The sequence below is a fragment of the Phalacrocorax carbo genome, chromosome Z, assembly GCF_963921805.1.
Source record: "Phalacrocorax carbo chromosome Z, bPhaCar2.1, whole genome shotgun sequence".
Lineage (NCBI taxonomy): Eukaryota > Metazoa > Chordata > Aves > Suliformes > Phalacrocoracidae > Phalacrocorax > Phalacrocorax carbo.
The window spans coordinates 39,789,255-39,814,199 of record NC_087548.1 but is presented as its reverse complement, the minus strand read 5'-3'; the positions used below and the strand labels follow the sequence as shown (position 1 = coordinate 39,814,199).

Below are 24,945 nucleotides of genomic sequence, written 5' to 3'. Positions count from 1 at the left end.
TCTCCCATATGAGGAAAGGCTGAGAGACTTGGGTTTGTTCAGCCTGGAGAAGAGAAGACTGAGGGGGGATCTCATCAATGCTTATAAATATCTAAAGGGTGGGTGTCAAGACAATGGGACTGGACTCTTTTCAGTGATGCCTGAGGACAGGACAAGGGGCAGTGGGCACAAGCTGGAACACAGAAAGTTATACCTCAATATGAGAAAAAAAGGTCTTTCCTGTGAGGGTGCCAGAGCAGTGGAACAGGCTGCCCAGAGAGGTTGTGGAGTCTCCTTCCCTGGTGACATTCAAAACCCACCTGGATGCGTTCCTGTGCACCCTGGTTTAGGTGTCCCTGCTCAAGCAGGGGGGTTGGACAAGATGATCTCAAGAGATGCCTTCCAACCCTTACCATTCTGTGATTCTGTAACACTCCTTCCCAACTTGGTGTCATCTGCAAACTTACTGAGGGCGCACTCGATCCCCTCATCCAGATCATTGATAAAGATATTAAACAAGATTGGTGTCAAAACTGAGCCCTGAGGAATCCTACTCATGAGCGGCCACCAACTGGATTTAGGTGCATTCACCACAACTCTCTTGGCTTGGCCATCCTGCCAGTTTTTTACCCAGCGAAGAGTACACCTGTCCAAGCCATGGACTGCCAGCTTCTCTAGGAGGATGCTGTGGAAGACAGTGTTAAAGGCTTTGCTATAGTCCAGGTAGATAACATCCACAGCCTTTCCCTCATCCATTAGGTGGGTCACCTGGTCATAGAAGGAGATCAGGTTCTTCCATTAAGCCTTGAAATTCATTGATTGAGTATATTATATATAGACACATATATAATGTAGAGGAAAACTGGGATATAGGAAGTTACAGTTTTGTAAAGATAACTGTCTGGTACCTAGAGGCATCCCAAATACTAGGATGAAAAACTGTGCCCAAAACTTCTGTTTTTCAGGTGGATTCTGTAGTGGAGTGATTTTAGTTATTGTATTATAATAGTAGAATTATTCTATTCTATTCTATTCTATTCTATTCTATTCTATTCTATTCTATTCTATTCTATTCTATTCTATTCTATTCTATTCTATTCTATTCTATTCTATTCAAGTCAGTTTGCCTTTATTTGTTGGTATTTAGTCTGGGTAAATATTAAAGATAATTGGATTCATCATATTGTTTTTCTCTCAGTTAGCTATACATCTGTGTAAAATTATCATTCAACTGGTTCATACAGTAAAAGGAGTATGGGTAGAAGTACAGTAGGAGTTGATAAGCTGATGCTGGAAGGGGAAGGTTAATCTGCACTTGATGTTTACTCTGGTGGATTTTTCTCAAACGTACTGTTTAAAGCAAAACTACTTACTGTGAAAAGTTTCATGTCATTTTGGACTATTATTATTTTCTTTTCTTTCCCTAGTGAATTCTTCATGCCAGGAATGGTAGATACACACATTCATGCCCCTCAGTATTCGTTTACTGGTACAAGAGTAGATCTACCTCTTTTGCAGTGGTTGACTACCTACACATTCCCAACAGAAGCCAAATACAAAGACAGTGATTTTGCTGAAGAAGTGTACACCAGAGTTGTTGTAAGTACTAGAAATGTTATTTACCTACTTGACAACATTCATATTTGTGAAATACATTTATGTTTTCAGAAGGTCAGCAGAAATAGTAGAGTATGTTTTAATGTCATGAAAACCAGATACAGCCAACAGTATAACCACTGTCCTAACTCCTAGCCAAGATTGTCCCCTACTAGTTCCAGTCTCGTTCTGTTGTTGCTGGTAAGACAGTTCATTTAACCACATGGTTAACAACAAACTTGGTTTTAATCTTTTTTGATATCTGAGTACAATGACCAACATTTAAGAGTACTCTCAGAACTGGTATAGCCAGCGGGTGCTGACAACCGCAGAAATAACCAAGCATGGTAAAAAAAAAAAATCAGAGGGTATTTCCTTTTCTGCACAAAACCCCTCTATTAAGAAATTGTCTTCTGCAAAGACTAAATTGAAGAGAAGATGCTTCTCACAGATGACAAATCTGGGACGTTTTGGAGTAATTAGGGAAAGCGTTTCTACGGCTGAGGTCCTTGTAGCAGGAATGTCTTTCACTGCAGGGGCTTTAGATGAAGCCTGTCAATGGTATTGTGGCACAAAGAGAGGGACTGTGTCTGAGCTAGACTGGTTCTGAGCAATATCAAGGCTTTAAGGTCAAATTCCACTTGATGAACAATAAGTAGCTAGGTCACACCTATAACTGAAATGAATCCTTTAATATATGTACTGAAATATCTTCAACAGTTTAAATGATTTGCCCAGCATAAGTTGCACTGCATTTGTATAATACCATGGCATGTGTTGCCAAAATAATAACATAGTGAATCTGAAATAAATAGTTGTACTGTCCTTGCCAAACAAATTTAAAGAAAAAATTACTTTTTGCCATCTGCCATAATAAAAACACGCAGGGGCAGCTTGGTTATAAACTCTAGTGACAAGCACACATGCATTCAGCTACTTGAAACATAGAGGCGGTCTCACCTTCCAGCTGTGTGCCTCAACGTACTGTTACCATCTCCATCAGATGAGATTGGGTGACACCAGCTCAGCTAAGGTGCTTACTGTGCAGGTGTTTAATAACATCACCTGGAAAAGAACTGCTAGTGACAGATGGAAGTTGTAGGAGTTTCAGCACAATGGTTAGGCTTTCCCAATGTGTATCAAAACAGATAAGGTCAGGAAAATGCCTTCACCCTCAAATGCTGCAGAATACCAGTTGCTCTGTAATGTTTGATGGGGCTGATAATAACTTTCAGCTGTTAGAAACAGGACTAGGCCTGTGGGGAGCAGATATTTTTTCATATGTATCTTCGGACTTCTGGAGTTGTAATGAAAACATTGTGACTTTTTTCAGATCAAAATTCTCTTTCTAACAAAGACTTTCTATACTAGATAAAAGAAACAAATTAGGTGGAGTTTGACAGTTTTTAGCTGGAACCTACTCTAGTCCCTCAAATTTTAGCAAAGCCAATGCTTCATGCTGATGTTTTGCAAACAGAATGTCTTTGGATTTCATTTAACAATGGTGTTAGGAATCTAGAACTAGAGAATTCTGGGTTTTAAAAGCTAAGAAAGACAAAGGTAGTTTCTCTCAGTAATTATGTTATTTTTGAGACTCATTTTAGGAACCCTTGAATATATATTTTTAATTATTGACTCTAACTTGAGTATTGTGTAGAAAAGGCAGAGCTTGGCTTTATGTTTGTCAAATAATTATCTCTAGACTTTCTTAAAAGTTGCGTTGGATGTCCCACCTTCAACCTGATTAAAAAAAAAATCTTAAATTACACTGTAGCCAGAATCCAAAAATGTAGTTTAAACCTGTATGTTGGTTGGGTAGTCAATTTAGTATGCATTAGTCCCAAGGGCAAGTAAAGATATAAATTTAATAATGATTTAATGTAACTTTAAATGGCTCTTCATTTACTGTTATGTCCCCCAAAAGTAACAAGAGCAGGTATCGATCACTGTCTTTTTTCAAATGGTATAATTAAATGAATAATTAAATTACACTCTGAGCAGTTCTCAGTTTACTTTTAGCTTGAAGTTTGTTACTTTGTATTCAGAAGTAACAAAGAGTTTTTATACATGAAACCCTGGCTATTTCTCCCCAGCCACATGAGGTGGCCAAATGAAAACCACTACTTTTTCCCAAAGGTTTGCTTTGCTCACACTAAACAGTGTTTCACTGTGAAGAATTGAGAGCCTTTCAAAACTAGGAAATAGCACAAATGACTGCTTGGTTGTATTTCTAAATATATTTCAGAATTTATTTCCAGTTTGAGTAAAGGAAATACAAACTGGTTTCTATGGGTTTAGCTATTGTTAAAATCCTGTATGGATTTGGAAGAGGAATTTTTGTATTTATGAACACTCAGACTTTAAAAAGTTGTTATGAAATTAAAAATTGGTATCTTACCTTCCCCCTTCACTGCACAATTTCACAATCACTAAATGTTCTCGCAGTTTGAATTCAGACTGCCAGTTCTACATTTTGGCAGCTTGACTATTTTTTTTTTTTCCAGACATCTGAAACTGATTTCTTTTTATAGAGACGAACTCTAAAGAATGGCACAACTACAGCTTGCTACTTTGCAACAATTTACACAGATACTTCTCTCCTTCTTGCTGAAATTATAGGTAAGACTAACAGTGAGTTTTGACAGATGTTGCACAGACTGTGTAGTTGAAGAAAGCAGAGCTTAGTACTTTTAGACTAGGTAGGGGTCTGTTCTACTAATTTGTTTTTTATTAATTATATCTTTCATACTGTGTCCCCAAAATCGACTCTAGTTACCTTTGTTTACTTAACCACCTCTCTCCTACTGTTGTTTCTGCTAGTCTATTCATTCCCAAATCAGCTGCTAGCTGAGATTGAAGTAGGTCTGCTGGTGTTGCCTTTCAGCCGTAGTTCTCTGCTCTTTCTAGCCTTATGCTATTTGAGGATGTTGTGATTTAGCCCCAGTCAGCAGCTAAGCCCCACACAGCTGCTCACTCACACCCCCTTCTGGAATGGGGGAGAGAATTGGAAAAGTAACAGCGAGGAGACTCATGGGCTGAGATAAAGACAGTTTAACAGGTAAAGCAGAAGCTGCACGTGCAAGCAAAGCAAAACAGGGAATTCATTCACTACTTCCCATGGGCAGGCAGGTGTTCAGCCGTCTCCAGGAAAGCAGGGCACCATCATGCATAACGGTTACTTGGGAAGACAAATGCCATCGCTCTGAAAGTCCCTCCTTTCCTTCTTCTTCCCCCAGATTTATATGCTGAGCATGACGTCATATGGTGTGGGATATCCCTCTGGTCAGTTGGGGTCAGCTGTCCTGGCTGTGTCCCCTCCCAGCTTCTCGTGCACACCCAGCCCACTTGCTGGTGGGGTGGGGTGAGAAGCAGAAAAGGCCTTCACTCTGTGTAAGCACTGCTCAGCAGTAATGAAAACATCTCCTTATTATCCACACTGTTTCCAGAAAAATCCAAAACATAATATCATACCAGGTACCACAAAGAAAATCATCTCTATCCCAGATGAAACCAGGACAGAGGATTAAAGGGCTGAATGACAAGAAGTGCAGTCAATGCATTAATTTCCTGATACTCTGTAGTTTCAGTTAAGTATCAATATAAAAAAATCACACCCCCTCTGAAACCGGAACAGTGGGAATTGCATCAGGATCTTACCTCTCCCTTCCGTTCACTGTTGCAAATGCCTGCTGTTTGAAACTGTTGTGATTCTTGCAGGATTTCTCAAGGCTCAGCTAGCTCCCAAAGCAGAGCAATTTAATGAGAATTTCAGTTTCCACCAAAAATTCCCTGGTCTTTCTTATTTTGTAGGGAAACCTAAACATTTGAAGCCATTGTATTCAACAACTTGGACAGTAAAAGGGAACAAAAGATATATAATTTAGAAACACATGTAAAAGCTTAGAGTTTAATATTGTATGCAGTCTTTTAAAGTTTTACATATAAATTCTGAGTCCTAGCATGGATAAATCTCAAGAAAGAGGCTAGAAGTAGCTCTGATGATTTTCTCCATCCAACTCTACGTAGGAAGCATGTTAGGATCTTCATTCCTTTTTCCTAAGGAGAGATGGTTTGCTGATACCTTTGTGCATTTTCTCAGCTGAGGGTAATCATCTACTACAGCTACTATACTTTGATGCTTGTGTTTCTCATCCTCCACGTCACAGCTGTCTTCTTCATATACTGCCATTATGAATTCTGGTTGTGGTTAAACTACAGTAATCTAGTTCTCAGTTATAACATTTATAATGTTGGGTATTAATGTGGAAGAGGAGGACTCATATTTAAATGGTTTTTGTTGGTTTTTTTTCCCATCTTTCCTTTTTAGCTTTAAAAGTCACATGGATGGTCCCTACTTAAAGATAAGAAAAAGCATAAATTCTGTTCATCTTAAATGAAGCTAGCTGGGGTGGAATTTGCTATTTGGACTTCAGTACAGGCTTTGATAGCAGTTTTTGAGAATGAGTGATTCTGAGTTTTATATTCTTATGCATATCAACAGATAAATTTGGTCAACGAGCATTTGTTGGAAAAGTCTGCATGGATGTGAATGACAGTGTGCCACAATACAAAGAGATTACTGCTGACTCTGTCCAAGAAACAGAAAGGTAAGGTGATTAAATTAATGGCACAACCTTTAGAAATAAGACTTTTTATACATATGAAAAGTGAATGTGAAGCTGACTAAGAACTTACAGGTGTAAATGTATTAGGAACAGAATTTTTCTTCTGACAGTATTGTTTCCTGCAGTTCTGGCAATTCCTGCATACCCAGTTGCTGCACAGTGCAAAAGGTTTCTCTTTAGCTCTTCCAAAGAAAGGGAGAAGCTACAGCTCTAGGGTTTGGAGAGAATATGTGTATCTTGTTGTCTGTTTTCTGCCTCCTTTTTTCCCTTCACAGCTCTGTGTGTGGAGGTGCTGTGACCTGACATGGAATGGTGGAGTGGCAGTCAGTTCCCTCGCCCCATTAACTTTGGAGCTATTTTCTTCCCCCATTTAGGGTAAAGCTTTATTCAAGTTGTTGGTGTAAGCTTTCATACACCCCATTTTAAACATACGGTGGTTCTCCTTTCCTCCAGCATAGCACCAGTGAAATTACTACAACCTGCAGCTGAAAGAATGAAGGAGAATCAAATCAAGGCAACGTACATGGCAGAAGGGACCCAAGACTGGAGTATGGCAGCATGCTGTCTTAGATTCCCCATGTCTTTTGCATCCATGCTCACCAAATGGTTGAGCTTTTCTCATGGGACTATTTGTTTACTTCTATAAAAGTTTCAAACGTCATGCTAGAAAGAAAATACCTACTAGTAATATAAACATCTTATGGCACTTGTGTGAAGTTGCTACCTTATTTTTGCAAATGATGATAGAAGAATGCCAGTAAAAGTTAGAAATGGTCATGGATTTCTAATGGTGCTTATATTTAAAGATATTTTTAAAACATGAGTATTAGTTATTTGCACTCTATTAACACTTGTTTTCCTTCATGTAAATCCCCAGTTTTCGTAATACAGCCTGAGCCCTGCTAAATGGGCCTGAAAGTGGCAGAACTTCCAGTTCTGATATTTTTAAAGCTTCAGCATGATCTAAATATCTTTCTTTTAAATATCTATCTTGTGCCTCCAGCTCCCTTCTTATGGGATTGTGTTAATAACAAAAGTCTCTCAGCTTTGGATGAGAGTGTGCCATGAGTACTCTAGAATTGTCTGGACAGGAGAACTATGTGCTTGTCGGCATGGGTCAGGAGTACTCACGTCATCAGGCCTGAATCATAGCAATACAATTGCAAAAGGATGAAAAAACTCTTCCTTTAAGAGGGCAACCTGTTTTTTTTAAAAAGAACCTAAGGCTTGTGATCTGTCAGACAGTCAGAAAATGTGTTACATTGATTTCAGTTCTTCACAGCTAACCTCCAGAAATATTTATATTGTATGCATGGAAATAACATACAATTCCAAGTGCTTAATATATTAAATCTAAATTCAAGTCAAAAATTCTCCTGCAAAGACGGTTGAATAAAAAGTTAGGGAACCAAAATCTAGAATATGTTATATGCTGATAATAGTTGTAGTCATCTAGAAAGAGGAGGACCCATGTTCAAATCTTTTCTTCTGCTGCAGGAGACAGTGGTTTGAGCCTGAGCTTCTTTCCTCATAGAGAAGGGCCTAAGCCAACAAAGTATAGGGTATTTTGAAAAGGGTATTTCAGTTTTGAAGCAATGCTGACACCGTTCAAAGAATGTGTAAAGAACGAAGATGCCATCTAGAGGTTTTGGAGTATCACCTGAGAGTTATACTTGGTTACAGTTTCTGCTCCAGTGAATATTTTATTATTATATCAGGTGAATCAGTAAGAACAGAGACATACAGACAATGCCTAATTCACATTGCATTTTGGCTCTCCAAGTTAGACAATGGTGGGCCCAAACTCCTTTGGTCACTGCAGAAGTTTAGCTTAGGTTTCCCACTTCCAGCTGGTGATCTAGCACCAGCTTCAGTGTTGTCAATCTAGCCTCCAGGATTATCTGCTTCCATCTGAAGACATTTGGCAAATTTTCTTCAATGTTTGTTGTGACCAAAATTATAGTTTTTTCTGAATATAAACTATGACATAAAAATTCATGGAGATCCTGTCCAGAACCCATCTTAAACTGGCTTTTGGAAATTATTTGTGTACGCAGGGCATATAAGTTTTCAAAGTATTTCTTCCCTGCAAAGTCAGAGGAAGTTTTATTTGCTCGTTTGGTTTATCCATATTGACTGCTTGGTGTTTTTTGTAGAGGTCCCTGAGGTAGCTTCTTTTATTTAACACAGTAAGTAAATCTATATGGTATTTTCCATAGGTAGATAATGTATATGCTAACATTAGTACAAGCATTTCTGGAAAATCAAGGGTCCTTGAAGTGAATAAGCACATATGCAACTACTGTAAGTGATGTATGAAATATTGCAGCTTTTTTTAAACAGAGGATTTAAAATAATAGAATATATTTAATTCTGTAATTTAAATCCATGGACAGACAAATCTAAGTGGTTGGTTTTTTTTCTGATGTTGCAGCTGTATCTTATAATTACGTTTTCAATGAATTTAATGTAGTATGGATTTGGTTTCAGTGAGAACTCAGAGTAATTACCACATGTCTAATGTTAATTATTGCAAATGAAAAAATTCTGCATATTCAGGGTCAAATTTATGACTAGCATAATTTGGTGTAACTATCCGGACCTCATTGTGTTGCTCCTTTTCATTTCATCTGGGAACCTGACCCAACTTTCTGTAAAAAATCAATCTGTATCTGAAATGTTTAATAGGGTGTACAAGTAAATATTTTATATATTTATCATAATTTATAACACAGATGACAGATTTATAACAAATTTTTTTTCTACCCTTTTTCAGGTTTGTTAAAGAACTACTGGAAAAGAGAGTAAGTAGAGTTCTCCTTTGTATTCACTTTTCTATTCAGAAGATGCCGTGTGACTATATGAAATAGTTAATCCTGCTGACAAGTTCTGCTAGCTTAGCGACAAGTCAATAAATAAACATCTTTCTGCGTAGTAGACAGATATCATCAGTCTGAAAAATGTTCTGCTAGCCATGTTATTGAGAAATGGACTTGTAGCGGTATAAATTCAGTTTTGTGTGTTCAGAGCACAGCAAAGTAAAGTTCTATGTGTGTTCTCTATTGACTTTAAAATATTTGGCTTCCTAGAAAGGACAATTTTCTGTTAAAGAAAGGTGAAAGTCAGTTGATGACTCTGTGGTATATAGATAGTCTGATAAAAGATGCTCTCACCAGCAGAAATCAGTGTTTTTGCAGTACTGTTACTAATCCATTACCAAATTAGTATTTTGGAGCAGCACATTTCTTCCAGTATGTTTCTAAAGAAATCCGGGTTTATACTCCTGAGGTAAAGATGGAGGTTTATACTCCAATATTACAAGCAGGGATAATCTTCTTATCAACCTTTTGTTTTCAATAGCTTAATTTGTTGACATTTGCATCTCAAAATATTCAAGAACAGATGCCTAGAATTTAATGCCTAAGTCATATGTATTAATAGAGTAAATTGGCTAATCTGCAGAAGTCCTGAGCTCCTTGTGTCTGGGAGATGGCATAAGAAACTGCAAACCAAGTTATCATATACTGTCTCCTAGTGGTGACACATGCACAATTGTTTCCTGTGACTGAAGGCAGAGTTGTAATTCCATTGTCTATTTTTAATTAAAATTTTAATCCAGAAGTGCAAGGTGTAAAGTAAACATCTGTAGCTTTAGTCTTGATATCTTTTCCACTGTTTCCTACTGTGCAGCATATCTGGTGCTACCACTAATCTTCCTGACTAGGGAGTATAGTCACAGTTTGTTGCTATCATGGGTGGAGAGGTTTGAACAAGAAAGTGGCTTTGATTTTACAGAACTCTGCAGTTTTGCATCATTACATCTTTGATATTTACAGAAGTGGGACTCAGAAAAACGTCTGGTCATTCATCTGACTTATTTCTCATAATGTATATTGGAGGGTCAGCAAATACGAAAAAGCATTCAGAGCTTCTCCTTAAGTCTGGTAAAATCTCAGTGGCTTGATGAAAGAGTTCTAATGAAAATAACTTCTTTACCAAGGTTCATTAAAACTGTTTTTAGAAAAAAAATTGGATTCACTATTTCTGTGGTGAAATTTATAATGAAAATAACGAAATTACTAATAGGCTTAAACTGCGTTGGCAAGGATGCAGTAAGAAATAACTGATGGAGACAAGACATAACTTCTGTGTAAATGCTTGTCTTAATTATGGTTGCTGATATATAGATGTAGAATCTCAAGCATGTATTTTTAATGTTTTCAGTATCCAAGGGTACAGCCTATAATAACCCCCCGCTTTGGCCCTTCCTGCACAGAGGATTTGCTGAGTGCACTTGGTGATTTAGCACAGACTTTTGATCTCAATGTGCAGGTAAGCTCTGAGAGCTCTGTATACAGTTTAAATAGTTTGGATAGATAGCATACAGACCAGGGAGTTTTCATAATTTCAGCAAAACACTTGAATCACATTCTTACCTTGGAGCCTGTCTTCTAAATTCCTCTGTAATTATTAATGGTACTCTGCAAGAACACTGTGACCTGCATAGGAAATGAGAAGGCTCATAGCTGGAAGGATGCACAATTCAGCAAGGCCAGGCGCATGGTCACTAGGAGACTGGCACCTAGTATCATAGGTTAGAGCAACCCTTGGGTTGCTGAAGGTTGCTCTCCCTAGTCCAAGGTTATTATGTCTGTCTCTCTGTCTTCTGCTGTTCCTGTGCAAAGCATATTTCAGTAGATAAAAGAATTACTATCTTTGTATCTTACTTAACATTTTTAACATAGTTGTAGGATTTCCAGTGTGATGAAATTTCTGTGTTTAAAAAAAGACATATTTTAAAGCTTACAGGCCTGTTGAAACTTTGGGATGTTTCTTTTTTGGTTACATAGTTCAACGCATATACTGTTCAAAGCTATGCTGTATTAGGATTTTTTTTGTCACTATGAAGTGGGCATTTTGAAAATATATGCTCCAATGGGAGTACAGAAAGATCAGACTTTTATCTGAGACCAGGAATTAATCAGCCCATCTGATGATATATGGAACAGCTATCTATTTGTTGCCCTGATCCCAGGGTCTGCTCTGTGGTAGGGTGGTTCTCTCTTTACCTCACAGTCATATGTGGGTTTTTTAATTTACTGTTTAAACACCTGCCGAATACCAAGTGGACTGTTATGTCACCAAACTACTGGGATGGACTATCCAGGCATACCATCTCATATTACCTTTAAAAGAACAAATGGAGCTACTCTTTTGGGTTCTCAGGGACCTCTCAGATAAAAAGAGAAACCCAAGGACTAGATCTAACTCTAGGCTTTACAACTATTAGTTTCTATCTTTATATGTTTAGCACCAGTATGTTGCTTAGAAGGCTGTAATGTCGGTTTTAACTCTGTTTAAAGCCCTCACAGCTATATATATTCTATTGCAGAGCCACATAAGTGAGAATGAAGAGGAACTCAAACTTGTGGAGAACATATTTCCTGCCTACCAGAATTACACTGAATTGTATGATAAAAACAAGCTGCTTACCAGCAAGGTAGCTGCACAAAAACTTTCACGGCATAGCTCAGATTTATCCATGTAGAGAACATGGTGGTTAACTGTATTTACCTGAAAAGTTTGTATTGTTTTGTCAAGGTCAGTGGCATCTGGGGGAAGGTAAATTGCTTTTATGGTCTCTGTTGCACAGGTGTTGGTCAAGGTATTGGTACTTCAGACAAGCCCAAACTTTTCCAACTATTTTAGGGGAGATGAACAGTAAAGGTATTTTATGGTCCATGATCCATTTTCCAAGGGCTCCAAAGAGAATTGGGGTAGTGGAATCAGAAGAAGACTAGGTAAAACTGGTATTGTAGGAACTGGTAATTCTTGGGCAGAACCCAATTATTCTTATATTGCAATGGTCTTCCACACTGGTTTTGCCTGAAGATTTGTTCTATGGTGTTGTGGTAGGACCAACTTCATTTTTTGGTAGTTTCCTACAGAAAAGCATTTTGTCCTGTTGTGTTCTGTGTATGAACCGCACATGCAGACAGGTACACTCCACTGTTTGGACTATCCAAAAGCACTCTCATCTCATTAGCTGATTTTACCAAGTACTGAGAGGCACAGTGGCCTGAAGAGTTGAAATTAATTAAAGCTTTATGCTGGCAAGATAAATGCCAGCAGATCTGGTACCAGCTCACATTAAGTACAGGTTGGAATGCCAGGACACACATTATTAGATGGTGGAGAGCCCATGGAAAAGTGAATATGAACAGCCTAACTACAGCCAGAAGGTTTAAACATCAGTCAAATTGATTTAAAATTTTGTGAGAGAATTTTCAGAGGCACAAAGGGCACCTTGGAACTCCTTGGGATTTACCTATTGAACTCCTATTTCTGCATCCCAGCAAATCACTTATTTACAATCCTTTTCACCTGAGAAATCAATATGGACTACTTAAGCATGTACACAGTATTAACTTTTGTTCTCTCGCACAGTCCTAGGCACGCTGATTTCATGCATCAGTGTACTTAAGAGAATATTAGTGCTGCAAGAACATAGGTCTTAATTCTGTCAGACTTTTATATGCACAGCACTGAAATGATCACTGAAAATCAGGGTTACCGGTGCTTTCTGGCACCAGGCTCCTGGTTGGCTGGGGAAGCATTCTATTAAACACAAGCATGACAAAACTGCACACATTGACCCCTTCCCAGCCACCAAAACTAAGACGCTAATTTTTTTTTAATGTTTTAAAAGTATGTTTTTCAGACATGTGGCTGAAATATTTCCAATTTTGTTAAAAAGAATTACAAATTAGCAGAGATATGTTCAGGTTCAGCAGCTGCCATATGTATGTCCTCAACTTAAAATGTGGCTATTGCATTTTCAGTTACATTTGAGCTTGATGAGTAGAGATGGCAAGGGTACAGTGCTATTTGGGGATGCTCAGTGGAAAAAGTCGCTGTGCTGTTCTCATTTTTATCAGCAGATTGCAAGGCCTAACAGAGCTTTTGTTCTCTTCGAGTGGGCATTTGGCATATGAGAAATTCCAAGTAGATTTGTCTGGGAATAATTGGTTGATATCCTAGTAAATTATGCTATCCTATCCTTCTGTTTTTTGTATACTGCTTGTGACTTATTTTTAAAGTCAGCTATGTAGGCCAAGAAAGAAAAGTCATTAATCAGTTGCATAACAAATTAGATTATTTTAATTAAAGAATATTCCATATATATATATATATATACCTGGTAAAATCTTCAGAGATACAACGGGAAACATGCTGAGAGTAAATACATCTGATGTACTCCTAACCCCAGTACTTAATCTCTGTGTTAGCTACAAAATATAAATCGTAAGGTTACTAGTGCTAAGGCAACTGGGGGATTCTTGCTTCTATTCCTTGGTGCTCTTAAGTCACAGCAGTCACTGCAAAAGTCAGCACATTAATTTCACTTGATGGTAACAGGTGTCCATTTGGCTATTAACAGTAGTGCAGCAAAAATCACAGGAACCGAAGTAAATGCAGTATTGAGTAAATTGGTAATTTTGTTTTTCTTTAGACGGTGATGGCTCATGCCTGTTATCTGTCTGAAGAAGAGCTGAAACTTTTTAATCTTCGTGGAGCTGCGATTTCACATTGCCCCAATTCTAATCTTTCGTAAGTTAAAACAAAACAAAACAAAAAAAAGAATGATGTACAATTAGATAAAGCTGTTGTTCACTTAGTCAGTTTTGTCAGAGGCAGATTCAGGCCATCTCCCTTCCCTCCAAAGTATGCATATGTTTTGGGGAAATGGGAATGGGCTATATAGTCTTCTTTGTATTAAGCAGAAATGAGATGCTGTAAGGTATCGAGCTAGGATACTATACTAAAATGTTAACTTTCATTTTGCCTATAGCATAATCAATATCTTGTTTGTGATAACTTACTGGAGCTCATGAAAAGACCTCCCATCTCCTGGAATATACTTTACATCATATTTGAATTTTTTCACAGGTATACCAAGAGCTCATTTTCAGCAGATAACTATAAAATTATGGGAGTTTTTAATTGAGAAAAACTGCCTTTATTTTTAGTGATTACACCCCATCTTTCAGATGTATGAATGCAAATTCTCTGTCCCAGTTTAATAAACCCAATGTATTGCACACATTCTGAAAGCCTTTGTCATGAAACAACTCTGCAGCCTTACTCTTCCTGAACTACTTCTGATTGTGTTATACAGAACATGTTTCTTCTTCCAATCCAGGCTTTGTAGCGGTTTGTTAAATGTGCAAAAGGTCCTGAAACACAACGTGAAGATTGGCCTTGGCACAGGTTAGTAGTTTGCTGTAAAAACAGTTTCTTTTGGAAACCATTGGGGGATACAAAACCATGCCTACTTGTTTGGATTTAAAAGTCAGCGCATTTGTGTCCTGTGGAGCTGAGCTTTTTTTGCCACTACTTCTAAAGTAATGAAGTCTAGAGTACTGAAAGCTAGAGCTGGTCCAAAAGTGTTTGAAAAGAAAACCAAAAATGAATGAAGAAAGCTTTGTTCCTGTCGTGAGAGTAAACAGGGCTTGAACAACAACTTTTCAGGTTTCTGTTATTCTGTCTTGTTAGAACACAAGACTGACTTCACATGTGAGAACACCTTTATTAGGAATGATACATTCAGAGACAGTGCTTAGCAGTAAAGCTTTTTATGTTTACCATATCTGCCACTCTGTAACATTTAATTAAGGCCCATAGAAATTTAAACCAGAGAATTACTCCCAAAGCTTGTTTCTTAGAGTCTGATCCCTTCTAGATGTTGCTGGTGGATATTCAGCTTCTATGCTTGATGCCATAAGGAAAACAATGATGGCATCTAACATCCTTCAGATCAAGAAAGTGAATGAAAAAGGACTAACTCTTGAAGAAGCTTTTCAACTAGCCACTCTAGGAGGAAGCCAGGGTAAGAAGAAATTTTTTTAGTATGTACACAGAGAACTACAGCTCTTTTTGATATTATGTCTCCCTGTCTTTAAAGGGTAGCTGAATTCACAGATTTTCTGGTGCCAGAGTGAAGTCTAAAATGGTATCTGCTGGGCGGAGATATCCTTCAGTCTTTCATACACATACTAGCCTCATTACAGAAGATTATTCATATTAATATTGAGAGTGTAGTAATAGAATCCTAATGATTTTTCAGGGTTGTACATTTTCTTGGCAAAGATCCTCAGACTTTTTAATCATTAGGGTTTGTATGTTTATCACACCAATTGGAAAGACTGTTTTCTCAGCAACCCACACTTAGAAGAAAGCTGTGCAATTACTATAAAATCATGCATCCTGTTTGTCATCAGTTTCTAATTTTGTTTCTGCTTTTTGATCTCTCAGTGAGGCAGTTTGTCACTGTCTTTCCAGCAAATCGAAACATCATGCGAATCACTCCTCAGTCAGAGAAAAGCACAAAGTTTAAACAGAATATGCAGCATGGTTCTTTAAGAGACAGTTGTATCTGCAGAATATAGCCATATACTATATTGGTTATTCTGGTTCACTGGTGTGTTTTGACATGATCAGTATGCACATACTGATTTATACAATTAGCAAACTTTTAGCAGAACTTCTATGATTTAGTAGAAAGCGAATCCACATGTAAGTAAGAATTACTATTTCAGTTAGCAGAAATGAGCTCACTAGCTGCTAAAGAACTGGTCCCATGTCCTTTCAGTGTTACATTTTTGTAGTTGTCAGAAAACACCATTGGGAACTATTAATGGAAGTTCGAAAGATGTAATGAAAATGTCATCAAACAGGTCTCAGAACTGTATTTTAATTTCTGGAGGATGTAATGAGTAAATAGAGATGACAGAAAATTGACGGGACAAAAAAAGAGGGACCTTTTTCCCACAATATGTACTGTTTATGTTATACATAAAAGGTGAGAATAAATTAGCTGAGGTATGGAAAGGAAAATTTATAGAACTTCTGAACTCATACATGGTTTCCCTTCCCAGCTACACTTGTGCTGTTTTATCTGGGTTCTTAGACTTACTTAGTAATGTGTTTATTTTATATATTGATTTTTGGGCTGGTTTATCCTTCCAGAATCACTTTCAAGGGTAGAATATAAATTGTTTTACAACCTTCCAGTAGCCTGGACAAGTACAGTTTGTGGAAATTTAAATGAATGATTCTTTGTAACAATAATTTGCTTTGCTGAGACTCCTAAACACTTGTCACCCTCTCATGTTTAATCTAAAAATTGCATTCTGCTCACAAACCCGAAGGAATATGAGATCGCTGTAGTTGAAACTGGTAGGTAGTCAAAATGTTTCACCATTTGGAGGAGTTTAAATGTTTTTGAGTCCCAGTCTCACTTCTGTGCCTGGCAAAATCATGGAAATTATTCTGGGAGTTATTGAAAAACGCCTGCAAGACAACACAGTCATTGGTCCCAGCCAGCACGGATTCAGGAGGGTAAAGTCCAGCCCAACAAACTTAATTTCTTTCTATGACAAGGTTACCCGCTTAGCTGACCAGGGGAAGCCAGTCGATGTCATCTTTTAGGATTTCGGTAAAGCTTTCGATGATGTCTCTCACAGTATCCTCCTTGACAAAATGTCTAGCATACAGCTGGATAAATGCATAATGCAATGGGTGAGCAATTGACGGATGGGTCAGACACAAAAGGTCATCGTGAATGGGGTTACATTGGGCTGATGGCCAGTCACTAATGGGATTCCGCAGGGATCCGTCTTAGGGCCAGTACTCTTTAATGTCTTCATAAATGACTTGGGTGCAGGACTGGAAGGAATACCAATTAAATTTGCTGTTGACACAAAATTGGGAGGAGCTGTTGATACTCTCAAGGGTAGAGAGGCCCTGCAGAGAGATCTAGACCAATTAGAGAGCTGTGCAATCACCAACCATATGAAGTTTAACAAGGGCAAGTGCCAGATTTTGCACCTGGGGCATGGCAACCCTGGATGTACATACAGAATGGGAAATGAGAGGCTGGAGAGCAGCTCTGCAGAGAGGGACCTGGGCAATGGCAAGTTGAACGTGGGCCAACAGTGTGCCCTGGCAGCTGAGAGGGCCAACCGTGCCCAGGGGTGCATCAAGCGCTGCATTGCAGCTGGTCGAGGGAGGGGATTGTCCCGCTCTGCTCTGCGCTGGTGTGGCCTCACCTCGAGTGCTGTGTGTAGTTTGGGTGGCACAGTACATTAAGGATATAAAGCTGCTAGGGAGTGTCCAGAGAAGGGCCACGAAGTTGGTGAATGGTTTAGAGGGGAAGCCATAGGAGGAGCAACTGCAGTCACTTGGTTTGTTCAGTGTGGAGGAGACTGATGGGAAACCTCATCGCGGTCCACAGCTTCTTCACAAGGGGAAGAGAAGGAGCAGGCGCTGATCTCTTCTCTCTGGTGACCGATGACAGGACCCGAAGGAATGGCAGGAAGATGTGCCAGGGGAGGTTTAGGTTGGATATTAGGAGAAGGTTCTTTACCCAGAGGGTGGTGGAGCACTGGAACAGTCTCCCCAGGGAGGTAGTCACTCAAGAAGCACTTGGACAATGCCCTCAGACACATGGTGTAAATTTGGGGCTGTCCTATGCAGGGACAGGAGTTGGACTGATGATCCTTGCAGGACCCTTCCAACTCAGGACATTCTATGTTTCTATGATTCTATGATCTTTAAGGTATTGTGAAATTCCTGCCACACAAAAACTTCACTGAAGGCTGAAGTTCCTTTGTTGGACAGGAGCAATCTGAAAACAAGTGAACAAATTATTTGCAGATATTATCCCCTTCGATAACTTAGTTTAACTCTAGAGTATGGGAAAAGTTGATATAATACACAGATACTTTGTACAACTGAAACCAATCCTAAATCATTTCCAAGGAGACACAAAAGCCTCTCTTTAGGTATTCTAAGCACATGGAAGTACCCAGTTGCTGAAGGTGAAACTAGATTTTCAGTGCTTGTGAACATGAGAACCAGAAGTTGTAGTGAAGCTTTGAAATAACAAAGCTAGACAATAGATCACAAGACAAGCCTGTCAGGTAAAACCTTCAGATCTGGCTATAATTTTTTCCCCACACCATATTTTTCTTTGCTCCTTCTCATTACCCTTAGTTATCTTCTCTGCACACCTCTTTTCTTTATTATTATTATATGTTACTATTGTTATAGGTCTATACAACCTGTCAAAGTTGCTTAAACTGTTTAAAGAATTAAATCTAATATTGCCGTAGCAAGGTCAGTATTATTATATACTTTACTGTTTGTCTGACTTAATTTCATTGTCCCTTCTGGAGCTTTAACTTTTTTGCAATGTAAATGATTGTTATTCCACTTTAAACATTTAATGGCCTATACATCAGATCTGCAGTGACACAAAATCAATGGAGAACATTCAAAGACCAAAAATCAAAAGCAGGGTTAAAATTGTTTTTCAGATTTCTTTTAGCCTTAACAGCTGCCCTTCAGAAATTCATCAAAATATGCATGTTTTTACTGAGAAGTTGCTTAATAACTCAGATGCTAACATAATCACTGTTGAATTTGCTTTCATGTTTTTCCTTGTAATCATCTAAATTCTCATAGTTTTTCTTAAGAACATCTCAAGTAAGTTGGTGGAAGGAGGCTTGTGATGAAGATCTGCTTGTGAGCTTCTTTTCTTCTCAGCTCTAGGACTAGATGACGTGATTGGAAACTTTGAAGTTGGCAAAGAATTTGATGCACTGCTAATCAACACGAAGGCTTCAGACAGCCCTTTCGACTTGTTCTCTGCTGATAATTTTGAGGTAATCGAACAGGATTAACGATCCAAAGAATTACTGGAAAGGATGTGGGGAAGGTCTGTGATACAGCCAGAATAAATCTCTTGAGAGTTATTCCAGTAACAGGAATTGGGTGGACTATGCAACTGCTGTCTGTTCTTCTCAGTGGCTGGTTTTTTTTAGAATCTTGCTGTCCTCAGTGACAGTCCCATATCCCCATGACCAAAAATGCATGTAACTTTTTTTTAATGAATGTTTTATCAATGCAAGATGGCAATTAGAGTTAGCTATTTGTAGTGACAAATGCCAGCCAAGAAAAAGCAATTTAGTTTTAGTTAACACATTGAGTTACCCAGAAATGGCAACCTGTTCCCAGATAAAGGCTAGGTTGCCTTCACTGCGCTGCTATTGTAAATTTAAGCAAGAAGTCAAGATGGATAATTTGAGTTGAAAACACAGGTTTTATGCAAACATGTAAGCAATATTAGTATTATGCAATGGGTACGCTGTTTCATACAAAAGCTTTTTGTGATTAAACAAAGGTAAATGAACAACAGTTACTTGCATTTACTAATGTCACCAGGTTCTCTGTTGCTGTCTCTATTCTGAATGTCACCGTTTCCTTAGAAATGTAGGCATAAATTGTGAGGTAATCGTTCCTTAATCTGTTTCAGTCACAATAATCTGGATTAGATTAAATTCTTTAAATTTTAGATCTTCTTCCTAATTCAAAGAATTCTGGAAAAAAATATTTTCTGGTGTAATTCTAAACCTTTTCAGCTAAGTTAACAGTTCTTAGCACTTTAAAAATTCTTACAGTTTTGTCTTATTTTTCAATAAGTAAATGAATTTGAGAACTCTAAAAAAGAGGTCCCTACCTCGTGTATTGTGTTTTAGGCATACATTCGCTTATGCTGTCAAGCTTGTGCAGTGTTTTGTTCCTGAGACATGCAGCCTTCTTACTGAAAGTTATATATGGGAAAATGTGCAAATTAAGTTTTGATTTTACTGTTAGTAGGAATATTTGGGAAAACTATTTTTAACAATTCTTTCAAGCTTTAAATATTTATGATCTGAGATAGCAGATACTGCTTTCTGTATTTGTATTTCTCTCTTTTTTTTTTTAATAGGACACTGTCCAGAAGTTCCTGTATCTAGGTACGTTCTGATTCTCAGCCCATATAATATTCTCTTGTTGTTCCATACATCAAAAATTGCCTACATTGATATGGAGGTTAAAATAAATTCATTTATACATAATTAAATATATGTTTGTTTGCAGTTATCAGATATATTTGTTTACATTGTATATAAAGATTATTATGCCAATATTAATAATAATATTTACTCACATAAATTAATTATGCATTCACTTACATTTATTAATATTTATTTATAAATACTGATTAATAACTAAGTAGTTTAACTTTTGTTCTTTGGGACATAGTTGAATAGTCAGTTTTATATGATCAGTTGCACTAGGTTTGTCAGATTTATTACCACACCTGTCTTTATCTACAGTATGAGCTAAATGATATTTCACAGTAAAGTAACACTGGCATGCTAATCACTGGTTCAGAACCAGTTCAACTCAGAAGGACTTCTGCAGACCATTTGCCATTTTGTTTTTTTCACTCCCAAATGAAAAAGATGGCCTTTAAAACAAACAAAACCCAACCCAAACAATCCCACCCAGCCAAGAAAGCAGATATTCTTTATAGGGCATTGTCTGGACCAATAGCTGCACTGCCCATGATTTTATTATGGTAGCTGGTGTTAGCTCTGGCCATGTTTGTGTCATTCTCTAATTAGGCATTGCCTTTTTGAGAAGTTGGCTGAAGTGAACCAGCTTCACTGCTTCCTGGTACCCGAGTTAGTTCAGATACTGTGCAAAAATGCATTTTCTGTACAGATATGTAGTATTTTCAGGGTTTGAATCTACTAAATATATAGAATAGCCATGACAGGGTGCTGGGCCATCTTGTTTAGACTCTGCTCTTCCTAGTAAGGTTGGACTAGATGATCCCTGAGGTCCCTTCCAACCTGTGATTCTGTGATTCTGTGACACCATTGCAGCAGCTGAATGCTATGTTGATTTCTTTAAAAAAAAAACCCATGGGTAGTTTAAACATCCATTGATCTTTGTGGTAGTCCTGACTATTTCTATCCAAATAAACTTTCTGAGTTCTAGGAAACAGTCACTGCAAATGATGTATTCCAAAACTGATTTTGTGGATTGCATAATTTTCATTAACTAAATGCGTGCATAGATTTATGTGCAAATCTCTGTTTTGACTATGTTATTTCAGGTGATGATCGGAATATTTCTGAAGTATATGTGGCTGGAAAGCAAGTGGTTCCTTTTTCGAGTTCAGTGTAAATCCATTTCTCTTTTGCAAAATACTCTGCTGATCATTCTGCATCTGAATTGGAAAAGATTGATTAAACACAGTGCCTGATTGTCAGGAATGACATCTTGATTTTGTTTAATGTTTTAAAACTTGCAAATATTAGAAATTTTGTTAGAACTTTCAAGAATTACTTTACCAAAATTGTCACAGTTCTAGAGGAAATGGATATTTAAATTTATCTGTAAAAATAGCATGTGTGCATGAATAAGGGATTTGGTAAATACCTTAGTTAAAGAAGACACCTGCTGTTCCTTTTAGTAATACTGTAGGAAGCATTATGAAGAGCAGTGAGACTCTCATTTTCTATATTGCATCTGAATTTTAAAAAAGCCAGTGCTAGTAAATTGATTTTGCAAATAATATCAGATAATCAGATAATTATCACCAAGTATGGAAAAATCAGTGACAATTTGGGGCATTTAGAACATTTTTTAAGTTTTATTTAGGAGCTTATTTTTTTAAAGTAATTATTTCATTGAAAACATTATTTTTTTAAGAAAAATTAGATAAGGAGTGTGTGTTTATAAATAAATAAATAAGAGTCCTTATTATCAAAGAGTTCAAATTTTCATTTGTAGTCAGACAGAAGAGAACTGGTGGAAGAATCAAGTAAGAAATGAGGCATTTGTCACAGGGAGAAGGGCTGGGAGAGCAGAAGGGCTGCATTGTTCTATGATGCTGTCAGCTGAAACTGTTTTTCTGCAGATTTTGTTCCTAAGTCTAAAAGTGGTCTGCCTGATCTTCCACCCACTGCATTGGATTACCTTCAGGTGAGCAACAGCTGAATGAAGTTTGTGTTAAATTAGAAGCAGGCACTAAGATATCTGAGCAGGCTACTTGAGGGCAAGCAAATGAAGAGTGTTTTCTGAACTAGAGAGTGTGCTTCATCTAGTTCAGCCTCCTGCAGAACCTTCCTGAGCTCATGTGCTCCTCACTATTCAGACAGGATAATACAATGTCCCTTCTTTCTGTAAGGGAAGTGAGTGGGTTTAAAACAAATCCAAGAGCAATGGTCTATTTCTGGCCATTACCACCTTTGACTTGAGCTGGAAATTGTCACTGGAAAAAGCAGCTCAGCTTTAACGTGCTCTTCTGTCTTTCAATGTGACAACCATCATTCCAGCCCTGTACAAGTCCAGGTGAAAAGTGTGCCCTTTTTTGCCTTGGAAATCTGTGAGACTTCCTATCTTAGAAAGCATATTTCCCTATTTTTTTCTCAGAGACTTTTTTTTTTTTGGTGGTGAGATTAGTTTAAGGAGGAGGTTGCTTCTTGTTTCTTTATTATGTTTTTGCAGCACAAAGAATGTAAGCTTTAATTTCAATGTCCATAGAGACAATATTGTATTGAGTTACCATAAACATGTGTTGAATATGGTTTTAAGGCCTGCTTCAAACTCCTTTGATTTCACTAAGCTTTGTTTCACACTTATATCTCACTGCTTGGCCATACAAAGGCACAGGACTTCCCTCTGTTTACAAAACAAGGGAAGTCACTCCACCAAAGTCTCACTTCATGTCTGCTTCTGAGACAGGGCTTGGCCTAATGTTGCTGATAACTTTCTGATTTTACAAGTGTTTTCAGAGCTTACATACCATTATGATTACACCTACATGAGACAGTATAGTGTCAAATGGAAGTGTAAAAGCTAGCTTGGGCACTTAAACTAACACAGTGCACTTTTTTGCTAAAGCTGAGAAGCCCTACAGAAGAGCAGGGGATATTGGCTTTCAGACACCACCTGAGTTCACCTGCGTGGCATGTTCAGTGAAAGCTAGCTCAGGTATCTTCACACGGCACTGCACTGTGCGTGTGCTTGCAGAGGTTAAGCCTTTGTACCCATTATGTTCAATGATTCCTAAGTCTTTAGGAGTCGAGATTTAAGAATTAAGATTTCCACGTTCCATCAGGGTGTTTTCTTAACCATTTTGTTTTTCATTTGGACCAATCACCTACACAGCAGCACACTTGCACTTGCTTGGCAAATACAATATTCAGCTATTTAATTTTGTTTCCTGATTCAGGGAGCATTTTTCCTCATGAATTTTGACATAAATTTAATTGAGCATATTTCACGTTCCAAAACCAAAGATCTGTGAGACACATTTTTAATCTTCCCAGCTACTGCTTGAAACTATTTTTAGGGAGTTGCATTGTTTTCAGCTTTAGCTTTCCTGCAAGAAGGTTTTCTGGGGCGGAGAAAGATTACACAGCCTTGTGTACAATGTATGTTTGTGCCCTACTTCTTCACTTCCAGAGCTATGAATTAAATCAATGCTTTTATTTTAATGGTAGTCTAAACTGTCTCTGACTTAATTCCTTTCCTTCTGTTTGTAGTGTTGTTAAGAATGGGATTCAGCATTTCTTCTTAAAAGATTTACAGGGGAGGAGGGGTTGCTTATTTGCAAACTGGGAATACAGAGGATTTTTACAAGTTCAACACTATACTGCCAGCCCAGTTACAAAGGGACTAGTTAGGATAACTGCTGCCAGTGAGCTTGGTATCTGAAGCTGCAGATATTGGCTGCGCCACGAGCAGTTTCATTCTTGTTAAATTCAGGCACAAGGTAAGAACTCAGTCTTTTGCATGAGCTTTATTAGTGGCTAGTACCCAGACTTAGAAAGGGAGAACCAACTTTTTAAGAATCTCAGCTGAAGGAGCGGGTCTGCCTGCAGGTGGGGCTGTGGGCTGCCTGCACCACCCTGCAATGCCCAAGACTGGGAGGAGGAGCAACAACCAAGATGGATAGCATTACACTAAATATTGTGGTGCTTAGGGGTAAATGAAAGAAGCCTAAGTTTGATGTGAGAGGAAGCCAGTGGAGGAATTAATATAACAAATAAACTGGGAGGTACTTTAAACATCAGCATCTTAAATATAATTGAATGGAGAAAGGCTGTAAATCCAGGTTGAAGTGAGGTAGTCCCAAAAGCTTGTTCTCTGGCTTATGTGAGATTGCCAAGATACTTGATGCAGTAGGGGAGGATCAGTAGAGGAAAGCAGTTACTGCTGAGACTTGTACATCTACGCTATATGCGGCTTAAGACTACATATAATCTAATTCCTTGGATAAATGTCCCCACTGCATATGCAGTTTGAAGCAGGCCAGATTATTGGTTCAGACTCTTAATGTCCTTTTAGAGGCTGGAGTATATTTGGCATGCAACTGAGCTTACAGTGTAGTTTCCTCCAAAAAATAACTTAATCCTTGTGCACCAAAACTACCCTGCAAACTGAACCAAGGTTCAGTAAGGGAGGATGGTTAGGAATTCACTTCAGAACAGCACTCTTGCCTCAAACGAAAATGCTAATGGTAGCTAGAACTATTGCCCCTCCATCCTCATCGTCACAAAACTTAGTAGCTGAAGACAAACTAAAGCAACCTCCTTCTCCCTTTCTCCCTCTTCCCCTCTGGGGGGGGGGGGGGGGGGGGGAAAGAAAGTAAAAATTAGGCAAACAAACGTTAAGGGTATGTGGAAGAAAAGAAAGGGATAATTTTCAGACAGTATAAATTGACACAGCGCTACTGACTTAAGATAAAACTTCTGGAAAAAGCACATGCAAGTGTTTCCAGATGTCACTCCCCCTTAGGTCTTTTGCCAGATTGTGGATGGGATCTTTGTTTCTTAAT

General features: G+C 38.1%; 1 protein-coding gene across 1 annotated transcript in view; it reads left to right on the top strand.

Moving 5' to 3' along the window:
• GDA (guanine deaminase) overlaps positions 1 to 24,740 on the top strand; it is a 30,492-nt gene extending 5,752 nt beyond the window's left edge. Inside the window, exons 3-14 of the mRNA XM_064438373.1 lie at positions 1,407 to 1,578; positions 4,107 to 4,194; positions 6,077 to 6,182; positions 8,977 to 9,004; positions 10,425 to 10,532; positions 11,593 to 11,700; positions 13,714 to 13,811; positions 14,404 to 14,471; positions 14,944 to 15,090; positions 18,810 to 18,928; positions 20,035 to 20,062; positions 21,214 to 24,740. Of these exons, the coding sequence (XP_064294443.1) occupies positions 1,407 to 1,578; positions 4,107 to 4,194; positions 6,077 to 6,182; positions 8,977 to 9,004; positions 10,425 to 10,532; positions 11,593 to 11,700; positions 13,714 to 13,811; positions 14,404 to 14,471; positions 14,944 to 15,090; positions 18,810 to 18,928; positions 20,035 to 20,062; positions 21,214 to 21,284 (1,141 nt within the window). The 3' untranslated portion in view covers positions 21,285 to 24,740. The remainder of the gene's footprint in view (positions 1 to 1,406; positions 1,579 to 4,106; positions 4,195 to 6,076; positions 6,183 to 8,976; positions 9,005 to 10,424; positions 10,533 to 11,592; positions 11,701 to 13,713; positions 13,812 to 14,403; positions 14,472 to 14,943; positions 15,091 to 18,809; positions 18,929 to 20,034; positions 20,063 to 21,213) is intronic.
• The last annotated feature ends 205 nt before the right edge of the window (positions 24,741 to 24,945 follow it).